Below are 13,722 nucleotides of genomic sequence, written 5' to 3' on the forward strand. Positions count from 1 at the left end.
TTAGCAGAAATCACACCCTGTGCAAGACAGAGATGGAGACAACTCTGTAAGACTGAACTCTCAGGATACAATGACTTGTTTTCATAGGCACCTAAAGTCACAGAAGTTTAATTATAAAAGCTTCAATACCATAAAGGATTAGTGATTACTAACAACATACTAGAATGAATTATAATCTCAGGGAAATATTTTAACCTTTTTTTTCAGACACACACTTTCTCTGGCAGTAAAAATAAGACAATACTACTTTTAAACAAGCTAATGATTTAGAAACAAGCTAACGATTTCATGGCTCCAGACCAGGATATGCCGGACAAGCAGACTCAGAAGGAGTGTCAAGATCTGTTGATGGACATTATTTTCTAATAAGACTGACACACCTATCATGCACTCTCTAGTCTCCACAGTGGATTCACAACTTGCATTAAACAGGGATTTTGCAAAAGGGTTACTAGGATTGAGCAGAAGTGAATTCCAGACTTCTTGATACCAATACATTCATACACGCATACATGCACATAATATTTACTCTGCGCATAGGCTTCTTTAGAAACTATAATGAGATTTAACCAATTGCTATTTATTTTAAAAAATTTTAAAAACCCCAAAAAACGTATCTAAGCAACAGCTTTTCCCAAGACTGTGTAACAAACATGATGCTGAAGAAAGTGTAGTCCTAAGTCCTGAGTCTCTGAATACCATTCTCAGCACAGCACCTACAAATTTTCCTGAAGAATATCTTCAGGATTTTATTTCAGACACATTCTGTTCAGGAAGAAAGTATCTGAACTCAACTGAATTCTTTTATCATATTAAATGTTCAGTTGCATTGTACCCTGAGAAGAATGTTAGAACTTTATATGGAGAGCAGGAAAAAGGAATAGAATAGACTGGACTAGAATAGACTAGAATAGAACATAGAAAAATTTGTAAGGGAAAAAGGCCATAGTCGATAATGCCACCCTAGCAAGAATACTGTCTGGATGATTTGTGGCATCTTCATTCTTGAGAAAAAACTGTATCAATAAGAATCCCCAAGAATATTTCTCACTAAGGACACTGTTGTACTGAGTTCTGCGCAAAACAGTCTTGAAACAGCTGGCTCAAGTATTCATAAACTCAAAGAAGCAACCAAGAAAGTCTCCTTTGATCCCCACTTTTTTTTTGAAAAGCAGAAAACTATGTATAATCTAGGGCTGTACTTTGTTGGTCAGTGAACCCAAAAACACATGGGAAGAGCTTTACTGGACTCAGAGAGCATCCTTGCTATCCATTACTGCAGCAAGTGATTCTAAACATTGCCTCGTTCACTGCAGTTTCCTTTTTTCTTTTTAAAATTACTTTGATCTTTTTTTAATCCAGAATGCTGATCTTCTAAAGAACACTTGAAATTATAATAGCCTGTGTCTACTGTATCTTAAATCATCTGGATGTTAGGAGGTCAGCATCTTTTCATCATGGGCAGCATAGAGATGAAGACAGAGGAACTAAGTGTTAAAGCTACATCCAAGAGCAAGGAAAGGAGGAGGTTAGCTGGGACAGCATTTTAATACAACAGCTACATTTCAAAGTGCTTTTCATTTACCAGAAATCATAAGCATATGTGTATGGGGATGAGCCACTGCCAGAGGCAATATTTTTTCTATTACTCTCTTTAGTTCTCAAACAAACGCTACTGGTAATTAAATCTTATGTAAAAAGAAATATGTCCCTGTTCTTCTGTGCTATACAAGGAATAACAAACAGCCATAGCAGATTTATTCATTTTGGGTGCCTTTACTAAAATAAAATAACTAAAACACTAGATCAGTCTTTTGAGGAAGCCCCCATCCATTTGTCTTCCAAATATTAAATTTCAATTTTTTCCAGAACTCTGTATGCACCCCAAACTCTCCCTCCAAGTTACTACCATTCAAAATTCTCCTCTGCACAAAAAAAAAAAAAAAAAAAAAAAAAAAAAGGAAACCAAGAAAATTACATCAGACCTGATGCGCAGATATCATTGTTTAGGAAGAATATAACTTTACAAGGGTAAAGTGAATGTATTTGGAAAATGACAATCACTGCTGAACCTTTAAGACAAAGATAACAACTCCTAAAGAACAAGATCAACAGAATTTTGATGCAATGATTTTCAGTTGGGTAATGTCACCATTAAGAAATCAAAGTATTTGATAAAACTGTTTCCATTCATTTTCAAATTTCAGAGAAATGTGTTCTGAAAGTAACTAATGGCTATGTTTTGACATTTTTGAAATAGAGTGCTTTGGTTGTCTTCCCAAAATATTTTATATATATATATATACAATACTGAAGTCAAATGGAAATCCTTCAATATGCCACACCCCAATCCAAACCCACGTTCTTATACCTCTAGATTTTGCCAAAAACTGCATATATTTCCATTAAAATACTCTTATAATCTTAAAATGCTATAAAAATACTGACATCTCTATTCAAGCGTACATGATTCTGACAGAATAAGGAAATATATATATAAAAAGAGCTCAAAATAATATAATGGCAAAATGGTATGTGGTCACTAAAATAATAGCCAAAATTTAACTCCCCTCAAAATGAGGTATTAGTAAGGCCAACCACAACTCTGTGTGACTGCTTCACAAAATGATCTGAAAAGGTGCAGTGCCTGTTTGCCTGGGACTCTGGGTCATGCAGCTCCAGGCCAAAGTAAGTGTCTGCACCAGTGTATGATCGAAACCACCCTGGACTCTGGAATATCACAGCTGTTTGCAGCCCTGACTTTTTTATACTTTATACTGGTAAATGGGAAATTAACTCAAAAAATCCTAAAGTTTATTATCACTCAGAATACACTCAGCAATTACATACAGAGAAGAAAAAATAAATTATCTGCCTTTTTTACACAGCTGAGGAAAAACAGATACTGTAAACTGCAATTCTGTCACTGTACACCTACAAAGAAGTAAGACATCTCTGCTGGACAGAACCGACAATTTTATTTTTTTCCTGCATTTCTTATCTCAGCTACAAACAACCATTTCAGTCAGAAAATTATGCCTCTCTTTTCTCATTACTGTCTCGAACCTTTTTTTTTGTTTAATTGCGATTTAGACTTTTTTTCCTCCCTTACACACAGAAACATAAACAATCTGCTGGCAGACCTTGTCAATCACAAACTTCATTAAGATATCCCGTGAGAAGACGGCTTATTCAGCTTGGATAATCGTCACAAGTAAATTTTTAACACAGCTGTTAGAATACCTAAGTGATGAACGTGCAAAAAGAAACACTGACAGGATTCTACACACCAGGGACTAAAAGCCAAGTAAGATTTTTCCATTGAAGTGACCAAATAAGGTATGCCGGGAGTAAAAGAAAGAAACTAATTTCTATAAAAGAGTGGCTTTTAAAAAAAAAAATTACTTGGTATGAGTTATATTCTCATAAGAGCTGTGAGCAGAATCTTAACAGCTTTATTTGAAGTCCTCAGTCCCTTTGAAGAATAGGTCATCATGTAAGTACAGGTCAATTCAACCTATACTTGTACAAAAATCCAGGTGCTCTCAGGAAAGGAACTGGGTTCAGAGAACTTTCTGTTCTGGAACTGGGTATCCAGAGAAGTCTCACTATTAAGACGAGGCAAAGGGCAGAGACAAGGCAGTAAGTAACTCGGCCTTTCCCTTATTATCTGTGACTATGTTTACTTCTGCAAACAACAAAGCATGGAGATTCCCCTTAGCCTTTCTTTTGTCGCTGATATATCTATAGAAACACTTTTTATTTTCTTTTATGGCAGTAGCCAGATAAAATTCCAGCTGGGGTTTGGCTCTTGTCATTTTCTCTCTGCATGACTTCATGACATCCATGAAGACTTCTCTGGTGTAGTCTGCCCCTTCCTCTACAGGTCAAGAACTCTGTAAACTCTTTTTTGCTTTTTTCTTCTTCTTCTTTTTTTTTTCCTCCTGAGTTCCCTCCAAAGCTCTCTGTTCAGCCAGGCTGGTTTTCTTCCCTGCTGACTCATCTTCCAGCACGTGGGGACAGCCTGCTCCTGTGCCTTGAAGAATGTCCAGCCTTCCTGGACACCACTGTCCTCCAGGACTATCTCCCAAGTGACTCCCTCAAGAGGTCTCCTGAACAGGCCCAAATCTGCCCTTGGAAGTCCAAGGTGGCAGTTCTGCTCATCCCTCTCCTTACTGCTGTGAGAATTGATAACTCTGCCATTTCAGGATTGCTGTACCCAAGGTATCCTCCAATCTTTCATCACACAACAGTCCCTTTGTCTCAGCAAACAACAGGTCCAGTGTGGTGCCTTCCCTATTTGGTTCCCTCACCAGCTGCATTAGGAATTTATCTTCTACACATTCCAGGAACCTCCTAGACTCCTTCCTCTCTGTGGTATTATATTCCCAGCAGACATTTGGTAAATTGAAGTCCCCACAAGAAAAAAGGGGCAGCAATCTTGAGACTGTTTTATGATTCTATGTTCCATGACCCCCTAAAGTCAGATCAACAACTGAGACAGTCAAAGTAAGAAAAGCAACTGGCACTGAAAAAGCCAGTGCAAATTATTTTGCTCAGTTTTGTTCCTATGTTAGTAGTCATTTGCAAAAATCAGATTTACTAGTTTTAAAATCTTGAAGGAAATTTCTCAGATGAAATTGCATGCATTCAATTAACTTGTTTCCAATGCAAAACCTGTTTTGACAAATTTTCTTCCCTGATTCTTCTATATTCTGGTAGCCTTATTAGTCAAATAGTATTGCACATTCTAAAAGAAAAATTAAATTCCATTAAAATGCAATTTAGAGAGACAAGAAAAAAAAGTATCTGAAAATAAAAATACAACTTCCACTAGTTAAAGGAGAACATAATGGATAACTGAAATAAATTAGCAATAAATCAAGAAAGACCTTAAAAAAATTAAAAAAATTATTTGCAGAAAAAATCCACCAGAGAGGCTCAAAGCTTCTGACATTGCTCATAACTACAAGAAATTAAAGAAATAGAAAGCAGATGAGCTGGAAGCATGTCATATGACGTTACCCGGAACTTACTACCCATTGTTAGTATCTTTACAGGGCCAGGAAGGCTAGGGATCTGAAAATCATAGTAAGTTGGTTAGCTAGACTCTATGGAGCTCTTCCAGGTCAATGTCATACTTGAAAGAGGCCTGCATGCAACAAGGTGAGGTCAGCCATGGTGCTCTTTGGCTAAACCTATTATGAAAACTGTCAAAAATGGAGATGACAAATTTCCACAGGGGAGACCTGCTCCCATCCTGCACTGTCTTGGAGAGAATTCCCTTCCACTAGATTCCCATGTGTTAAGACCACTGAACTTCAGTCACATTAAACAAGAAAGAAATTTTTAAGTTTTGATTATCTTCATTTGCAAGCAGATGTATTTTAATGGCCTTCACAAGTTTATTAATTCTTTTGTTTTCTGTACTCAAACCACTAACAACATGCTGTTACTTAAACCACTAATGATATTTAGAAATATCCCTTAAATCCATTTAGTAGAGACTATAATCCAACATATTATAAACCATCAGAGATTCTACTTTTTGTCAACCAAGCAGAAGCAAATAGTACACTTGTTAAAAGCCACCTTTTTGACTCAAAACCTAACATCTTGCCTCTCTGCATATTGATTTTCCTCCAGAACAAATCATTCTCCCATGCTCAGACTGTCTGCTTGGGTAATAGGGCAGAAGGGTAGACATAAAATTACTTACAGTCTACTAAATTCCCTCTCCCTGCTGTTAAAACCTGGTCTACACTTCTGGGTGTCCAAACACTCTGTGACATTTACTTCAGGACACTGGAGATGCTCCTGTGTTATTCTGAAGGCTGCCAGTGGGGACCTCAGTTACTTCAAGACATGAACGATATTCTTCCCAGTTACCACACAAGTTCTATTGGGTGGCAGAAAAAAATCTGGGGGTACGAGACGACATACAGAATAAATTTACTCAGAGAGACATAAAACAAAAAAGTTGAATTTTTCATCACAATCTATATGTACACGAGTCCTGGTTTTGTCAGGAAAGTCAAATAAAAAAGTTAATTTTCTTCCTAGTAGCTGGTACAGTGCTACGTTTTGGATTTAGGATGAGAGTGATGTTGGTAACATGCTGATCTCTCAGCTCTTGGCAAGCAGGGTTTACACTAAGTCAAGAAGTTTTTAGCTTCTCACACCAACCCACCAGCAAGTAGGCTGGGGGGCACAGGAAGCTAGCAGGAAGTACAGCCGGGATGATCCAAACTGGCCAAAGGGATATTCCACAGCATGTGGTGTCATGCTCAGTATATACACCAGGGAGAAAGGCAGCTGGAGGCTGCTGCTCAGGAACTGGCTGGGCATCAGTTGGCAGCAACTGTACTGTGCATCACTAGCTTTGTACATTCCGATTATTATTATTTATTATTATCCATTCCTTTTCTGTTCTATTAAAAAGTCTTCATCTCAACCCACAAATTTTACCTTCCCCCCCCCCCCCCATTCCTACTGGGGAGGGGGGAGGAAGCGAGCATTTGTGTGGTATTTAGCTGCCTGCTAAATTAAACCAGAGTAACCAAACCAGGAGAAAGCACAGTAAGCAAATAAAGAGACAATAACTAGCTGATCATACTACAGACATACTCTTAGAAATATGCAATTTGCAGCAATAAAGTATTCTGATACTCTCTAGCTGAAGTCATGAATCAATAATATTAAGCCGTAATACCTTCTACTTTGCTGTAAGTTTGTTCTTTACACAAAGTCCTTGGGTAAACTGCCGAGCACTGCCGTATCACATTACAGCTGCCCTGAGGACACGGCAGGGCTGCTTATCTTGGCACGCAGGAAGCCAAAGGGGTGTCCCTTTTACCTATGGGTGCGGTGTAAACACCGAGGAGAGCTGTTGTTGTGGTCATAGCAGACCTCTAAATCTAACAGCGGCTGATCATTTCTTGCTGGAAACTGCTCTGGCTTTTCGTGCTCACAAATGTGTATACACCACAAGGTTTAAGACCGTTCATGATTTTTTATACAATCTAAGGACGGAGATCTCTCCTTTAAGGAAAGGCGGAACTTGCACTGTGATATGGTGTCATAAAAACAGATCTGCGTGGTAAACACACCAAATAATTTCTATCCTTTAAAATTTCCTATGGACTTCGCTTCCTCACTGCTCAACCCAAAGTACAAACCCACTGATTGCTGAAAACACACTGTGGCCCAGACACGAGCTTCATTCAGCTGCTCACCTCTGTGAATCTCAAGCCACCTCCATTATCCTTTGTTAGCCAGAACAAGGGTAACCAGGGACACTCAGGGCAGCAAAGAGCAGGAGAAAGCCTTGATAGCAACAGAACATGATGCAAACACACACTGCTGTGTGGAGTCAGCAATCAAGGTTTATTAGTACCAGCTCATTTTCAGCCCCACAGTCCTTCTTCTTAGGGTACTCCCTCGCGCCTGAGGCTTGTGCCTTGCAGAGCACAGAGCTCACCACAGTAATGCAAGTTTAAAGGCTTCTGTTCCCAGTGTTTGCCTGAGAGATGATTCACAGCACAGGTAGCTCACATGTCTCTTCCCGTGGTCCAACTGCGTGGTCAAGTATATGAACTACCATTTGGCAATGCAATTTTGCCAGAGTGCATGAGCAGCACCCCCTGTGAACACAGCAGATAGCTAAAGGACACCAGGCCTACACCTTATTTTTCTGCCAAAAAAACAGTGTGTGCCTTTCACTGACAGCCTGGTATGCTGTGTGGTGGGAAGAGTGAACCCTGATCCCTCATTGCATCCTGAGCGTGGACACAGCACATGGTGCCAGGCTTTGGCTGCAGACTGACCCCAGCTCTCCTCTGCCAGGAAATGGGCAGCACACAGACCAGGCATGAGCTATACCAGGTTCACAAAATTACAAAATCACAAAATCATTAGGGTTAGAATGGATCTCTGGAGATCTTCTAGTCCAATCCCCGACAAGGCACGATCACCTTGAGCAGGTGACACAGGAACACATCCACATGGGTTTTCAATGCCTCCAGAGAGGGAGACTCCACAACCACATGGGCAGCCTGTTCCAGTGCTCTGCCATCCTCATTGTAAAGAAGTTCTTTGTCATGTTGAAGTGAAACTTTTTATGTTTTAGCTTTTGGCCTTTGCTCCTCATCCTGTTGCTGGGTGCCACTGAAAAGAGTCGGGCACCATCCTGTTGACACCCACCCCTGAGATATTTATATGCGTTAATGAACTCCCCTCTCAGTCCTCCCTTCTCCAGACTAAACAGGACCAGCTCCCGCAGTCTCTCCTCAAAAGAGAGATGCTCCAGACCCTTCCTCATCTTTGCGGCACTCCACTGGAACCCCTCCGGCAGCTCCTTGTTCTTCTTGTACCGAGGAGCTCAGACCCAGCATAAATACTTCAGACTTCAGCTTGGGACAATCTCTGTCCTGTCCCTTCTTCCTAACAGCCCACATATGCCCTAGTGCTTTTGCGCCAGTCCGCGGCCTGGCAGAGGGTCCGGAGGCTGCCCATTCCCTGCGCTCCGAGCCGGGCCCGGCGCCGGTCCCGCTGTCGCTCCAGGGCACGGCTCGGCTGCTCCCGAGGCCGCAGCTCGCCCGTGCCCGTGCCCCAGGCAGCGCCGGGACCCCGCGCCCGCCGCCCCCCGGAGCCCCTCCCCGCACCTGTAGTTGTAGCCGCTGAAGCGCTGGCTCTCCCGCAGCAGGGCGCGGTACAGCCGCAGCACCTGGGCACGGCTGGACGCTGCCATGTTGCCGACACCGAGCGGCTCCTCCCGCGGCGAGGCCCCTTTTCCCCGCCCTCCCGCCGCCCGCGCCGGGCGCAGCCGCGGCGGAGCGGAGCCGCAGGGCCGGCGGTGAGTGGCGGCGCGGAGCGGCAGCGGCCGCGGCTCGGCCCGGGCCCAGAGCAAGGCGCGGGCGGGGCGGGGAAGAGCGGGTCCCCGGCCGGGGCAGCCCCGGGGGCCGGGGGCTCGGGGGACTCGCGAGTCGGTTCCCGGTCCCGCTGGGTCGGGCCTGCACGGCAGCTCCGGCGAGATTCCAAGGCGCGACTGCCCCGGGAGTGCCTGTGGCCCTCGGCCGTGCGGCTGTGAAGGGCCCGAGGGCGGGGAGGGAAGGCCCGAGCGACAGCGAAAGCGAAAGCAGCGCTCAGCTGCTCTGCTGGGCGAGGTGTGCGCGCCCCGTGCTTGGTGTGCCACGGGGAGGAGGTGGATGCTGGCGGGGGGAGATGGATATTGGGCCTGGAAAGGAGCAACAAGTGATGCGTGCAAGGGTTTGCCTCGGAAACGCTATATGCATTTGCAGTCAGAGTTCATGCACTGGAGAGGATCCAAGAGAGGCCACGAAGATAATTTGGAGTCTGGAGCATCTGTCTCCAGGAGGAGAGACTGCGGGTGCTGGGCCTGTTTGGTCTGGAGAACAGCCTGAGAGGAGATCTCATTGATGCATATATCAAAGGTGGATTACAAGAGGGTGATGCTAGGTTCTTCAGTGATGCCCAGCAAAAGGATGAGGAGCAGTGGCCATAAAGTGGAACCCAAAAGTTTGACCTCAGTGTGGGGAACAACTTTATATTAACCATAGCAGAAGAGTGGAACATGCTGTGCAGGGAGCTTGTGGAGTCTCCCTCTCTGGAGACATTGAAAACCCACCTGGATGCATTCCTGTGTTACCTGCTCAAGGTGACCCTGCCTTGTCAGGGGTGTTGTACTAGATGATCTTCAGAGCTCCCTTCCAACCCTGACATTCTGTGATTCTCTGAAACCGCTGTAGGCAATTACAGTCATTGTACATCTGTGTGTACCAGGGCCCATTGTGTTATCGTGATGTTTGAGTTGTTCCTCTCTCAATATCTGTTTTTAAAATTAATTCTGTTATTTAAACCACACATCAAGCATCCTCCTTTGCTGAAAGTTTTGCCACTGCAGAATAAACTTTATAATTTACAGGTGTTATGCCGTAGCTGTATTTAATAATGATTTTTGAATTTTACCAGCAAAACAATTTATTTGGAGTCATAGAATCATCAAGGTTGGAAGAGACCTTGCAGTCCCCAGTCCAACTGTCACCCCAGCACTGCTACTGTAACCCCTAAACCACCTCACCCAGCGGCACATCCAGGAGTCTCTTGCACACCTCCAGGGATGGTAACTGCATCATCTCCCTGGGTGACCTATTCCGGTGCTTGACCATTCCAGTGCTTGACCACCCTAACAATGTATTTTTCCCCCTAATATCTAATCTGATTCTCCCCTGTCTCAGTTTAAGGCTGTTTCCTCTGGTCCTCTCACTGCTGTATGGCAGAAGAAATCAGTCCTCAGTTCACTAGAATCTCCTTTCAGGTATCATGACAGGGTTCCTACTTCCTTTACAGTTTGTTATTTATATAGTAGATTCTGAAAACAACTACTGTGTAGATATTCTACGTGTCTCTGGCAAAAGTGCTTCAACTGCTGCTTTTAATTTAACTGATGTTTTATAGCATATGCATTTGAGTATTATTGTCAGTTGTACATCTGATGGAATTTACAGTTTGTTGAAAAGAACTAAAATAGTTCTGTGCTTTTGGATGTAATTAGTTTAGATGCATGACTTTATTTCAAATTTACCTTTATGGGTATGCTGTGTTTTAGCAGCCCTTTTAGGCTTCAGGAAATGGAAATTTTCTGTATGTAGAAAATTTCTTGGATATTCTCTTCATCAAAGTCCAAGCTAGAAACATTACAGGAAATGTAGAAAAACATATGCAGCTGCAGTACTGGGATAAGCATCATGCTTCTGAGGCCTTCCTTTGTAAGTTACAAACCAGTGTGTTTTGGGTTAGGTCTTGGCATTCAGGACACCCACGTGGAGAAATACAAAGTAAGCATGCCCTTCATTTGCCGGTGGGAGCGGCCAAATTCTCCTTGTAGCCTGAGCCGTGCTGTTGATGCAGATTGGCATGCCAGAAGCAGAGCCCATCTGGGGTGCTGGTGCTGCCCACCTTTGCAGCTCTTGGTGGCTGGGCTGCTTAATGCACGTTATGGCAGAACTCTGGCTGTGTGTCTACAGACTTACCATCTTCCCTGAAAGCAGCAGTGGCCACCCTGCCCTTTGTTATGAGGGTGGGCTTCAGACAGCTTAAAAAGATACGGTTCTGTCACGTGCAGAGCCAAACTTAGGTTTGAGAGTTTAGCAAAGTTATGTGATATTCTGTGGATGTCTGGCAATTGTTCCATCTAATTTTACAACAGCCCTGAGGTATTATTGGAAATAAAGTTTTTGTGGTACAATCCTCAGCTCTAAAATATGAGGGAGTAATTGGGATGGAAGCGTTCAGCAAATTTTGTTTACGAGAATAGTATTAATTTAATATTTGAAAAGTAATTATAAATTATTCTTAGATAGCCTCCTGTTCCTGAAACTCTGACAGTTTTTGGGAGTTCTGTTTTTTAAAACTTTTTTTAGCTAACCATGTTTTTCTCTTGAAAATGCATAGAGACCTCCTATGTTTAGAATAAGCAGTAAGCACATACAATGCATGAACAAATGCAAAGTAAATCTCTCAAAGAGAAAAGTCTTTCTTCTTATCTCTCTATTCTAGCTTCACCTTTAATACACTCAAGGAGGGAAGATCAAATTTTGGCAGAAACTAGTCACCTTTGTGCAGTTGGGTTGGCAATGTTAGCTGGAAAAATTAATTATTTTCTTATGCATTTGCTCCTGTGTTTTGTTGGAAGTGATGGGTTGTGGTCCAAGAAGCTGTGTCATTCTGCAGGAAGTGGACATTGCTCTGACTTGAATACATGTGTTTCTGCTGGCCTTTGTTTATGTGCACCAGTGCAAGCCTGCTGGGAATTCAATGGACAGACACAGCCCAAATGACCACTGTGTGTCCTGTGACACCGGAGCCTGTGTATGGGGAAGCTGCAATAAGCACTTCATTAACTGCCTCCTCATTCCTGAGGGGGAAACAACACCTGAATTTAGGGTTGGTGGGTGTTCATTTGTACGGAAGTCTTTGCTTTCAGCCTTTGGTCTGGGAATGAAGGTGACATGTGCCTTGCCTTTCTGCGTCTCTGAGCATAAATAAGCACTTTGAGGGGATATAATAGTATCAGTATCTGGAATATTTAAGTGTGTAGTTGCTAAAGGAGGGGAGGGAGGGGAAGGAATTCAGATGAAGTACTTGCAGGGGCTGTGGACTGGAGTGGAAAGAAAGAGCTTTTCTATTCTCTGGGACATATTTGATATCTTGTTGCCTGTTGCTGAATTGTTCCTTGTGGTGCGCTATTTCAGCTTTATGACACAGCACTGAACACTTTCAGAGAGCATGTGCTTTCCTGATATGCTGCTGTTGGTTTGCATTATTTTTCTTTGGGAGTCAGAATGATAATTGATTTTTGTGATATTATAATCTCTTTTAATAATTGCTTTTCAGTTTGTGAAAACATGCTAATTCTTCCATGCTGCTGTGGTGTGGTGTCTGTTTTCTTTCCTTGTCTTAGTTCTTGGTTGGAGGGTTGTGCACAGGGAGATCCTACACAGTGTAGGGTAGGACCTTTAAAAGAAGAATAATAAATCACAAGAATTTTGAGTTTTCAGTGACTAATGTAACAGTCTGTAATTTAACTGTTCTGTATGGTGAATTAAGATTGCCACAGTATCAACAGGAGGCCTTGAGTGACTCTGCTATTTACCAAATTGTATTTAACTGGTTGCCCTGTAGAAAAGAACATTTTTATTTAGGAGGAGAAACTTCGATATTTCAGAATCAGCTATACTCCTGAATTCTTTGTGCATTGAAAAAAATTCTACCTGGAAGTCTGAAGGGAAGAAAAAAATGGTGACAAAACTCTTCTTTCCGTTGGCTTTTTGTGAGTTACCCCATCTCTTTCCAAACTGAATTGCAGAATGTTGTGTATTGTTTAAAGCAAGATTGTAAGAACAGTAATAATAGGAACACCAAAATGCAACCAGTAGTGCATTTCCTGTTGTAATACTTGGTCTTTTAAGGGAATACCTGTTTTACCACTGCTTCTAAACCTTTCCTGGGTTCATTATCTCTTGTGCTACAGGCATCAGACTAAAAGAAATACTGAATTTTGTTTTCCTTCTTGGCAACAGTTTTAACTTTCTAATTTCCTGTGGCTTAAGTCCTCCAGAGGACTTCATGGGCATTGTGTTACCTGACAGCTGAGGAGCTGGACAGTTCAGCAATCGCAGGATAACTTCTGGATCAAAGAAAGGCAGTCTTATACACCGTATTGATTTTGAAAGATGTTCTTAGTGGAGATATGTTGGTAAAGTCCTTTGAAATGCTTGAAATAAAAATACTACAAAAGTCCAGAATTAAAAGGATAATTTTGTGTTATAGGCAAAAGAATAATAGGGAATTAAAATTACCAGTAATGCTTAAATAGTTCAGCATGTAATAGTTGCATCAAACACAAATTACACTTCTAAACACTTCTAACCTTAATGCTGATGAAGACAAGAACCCAACAAAAAATTAACTTATTTTTGCTGTGTGGTTTTTTGTTATACTGAAGTCTTGCTCAGAAATCTAATCATGAGAAGCATGAAGGATTAATGAAGCGTTCTCATCCATGACCCTATCAATTCCAAAATGCTTTCTTTGCTGTGCTTTCCAGTGTTTATCAAATTTAGCCTCAAATAACTTCCTTTTCTGTGGGAAAACACATTCTATTTTATATTGTATTGCTGTTAAGAAATGTTTTCTGATGCT

General features: G+C 42.1%; 2 protein-coding genes across 3 annotated transcripts in view; one reads left to right on the forward strand and one right to left on the reverse strand.

The window, feature by feature from the left end:
* LYRM4 (LYR motif containing 4) overlaps positions 1-8,875 on the reverse strand; it is an 86,260-nt gene extending 77,385 nt beyond the window's left edge. The window contains exon 1 of one of the 2 annotated variants that reach the window (XM_066187650.1): positions 8,664-8,875. In XM_066187650.1, the coding sequence (XP_066043747.1) occupies positions 8,664-8,749 (86 nt within the window). In that variant the 5' untranslated portion in view covers positions 8,750-8,875. Of the gene's footprint in view, positions 1-5,719; positions 5,825-8,663 lie in introns of those variants that run through there. The other variant, XM_066187641.1, reaches the window with a different exon arrangement.
* Positions 8,824-13,722, forward strand: part of FARS2 (phenylalanyl-tRNA synthetase 2, mitochondrial) — a 236,713-nt gene continuing 231,814 nt past the window's right edge. The window contains exon 1 of the mRNA XM_066187614.1: positions 8,824-8,854. The gene's annotated coding sequence lies outside the window, so the exon portion shown is untranslated. The remainder of the gene's footprint in view (positions 8,855-13,722) is intronic.

The sequence above is a fragment of the Chamaea fasciata genome, unplaced genomic scaffold (assembly GCF_029207755.1).
Source record: "Chamaea fasciata isolate MVZ Bird 193981 ecotype frontalis unplaced genomic scaffold, bChaFas1.0.hap1 SCAF_1, whole genome shotgun sequence".
NCBI classification, from domain to species: domain Eukaryota; kingdom Metazoa; phylum Chordata; class Aves; order Passeriformes; family Sylviidae; genus Chamaea; species Chamaea fasciata.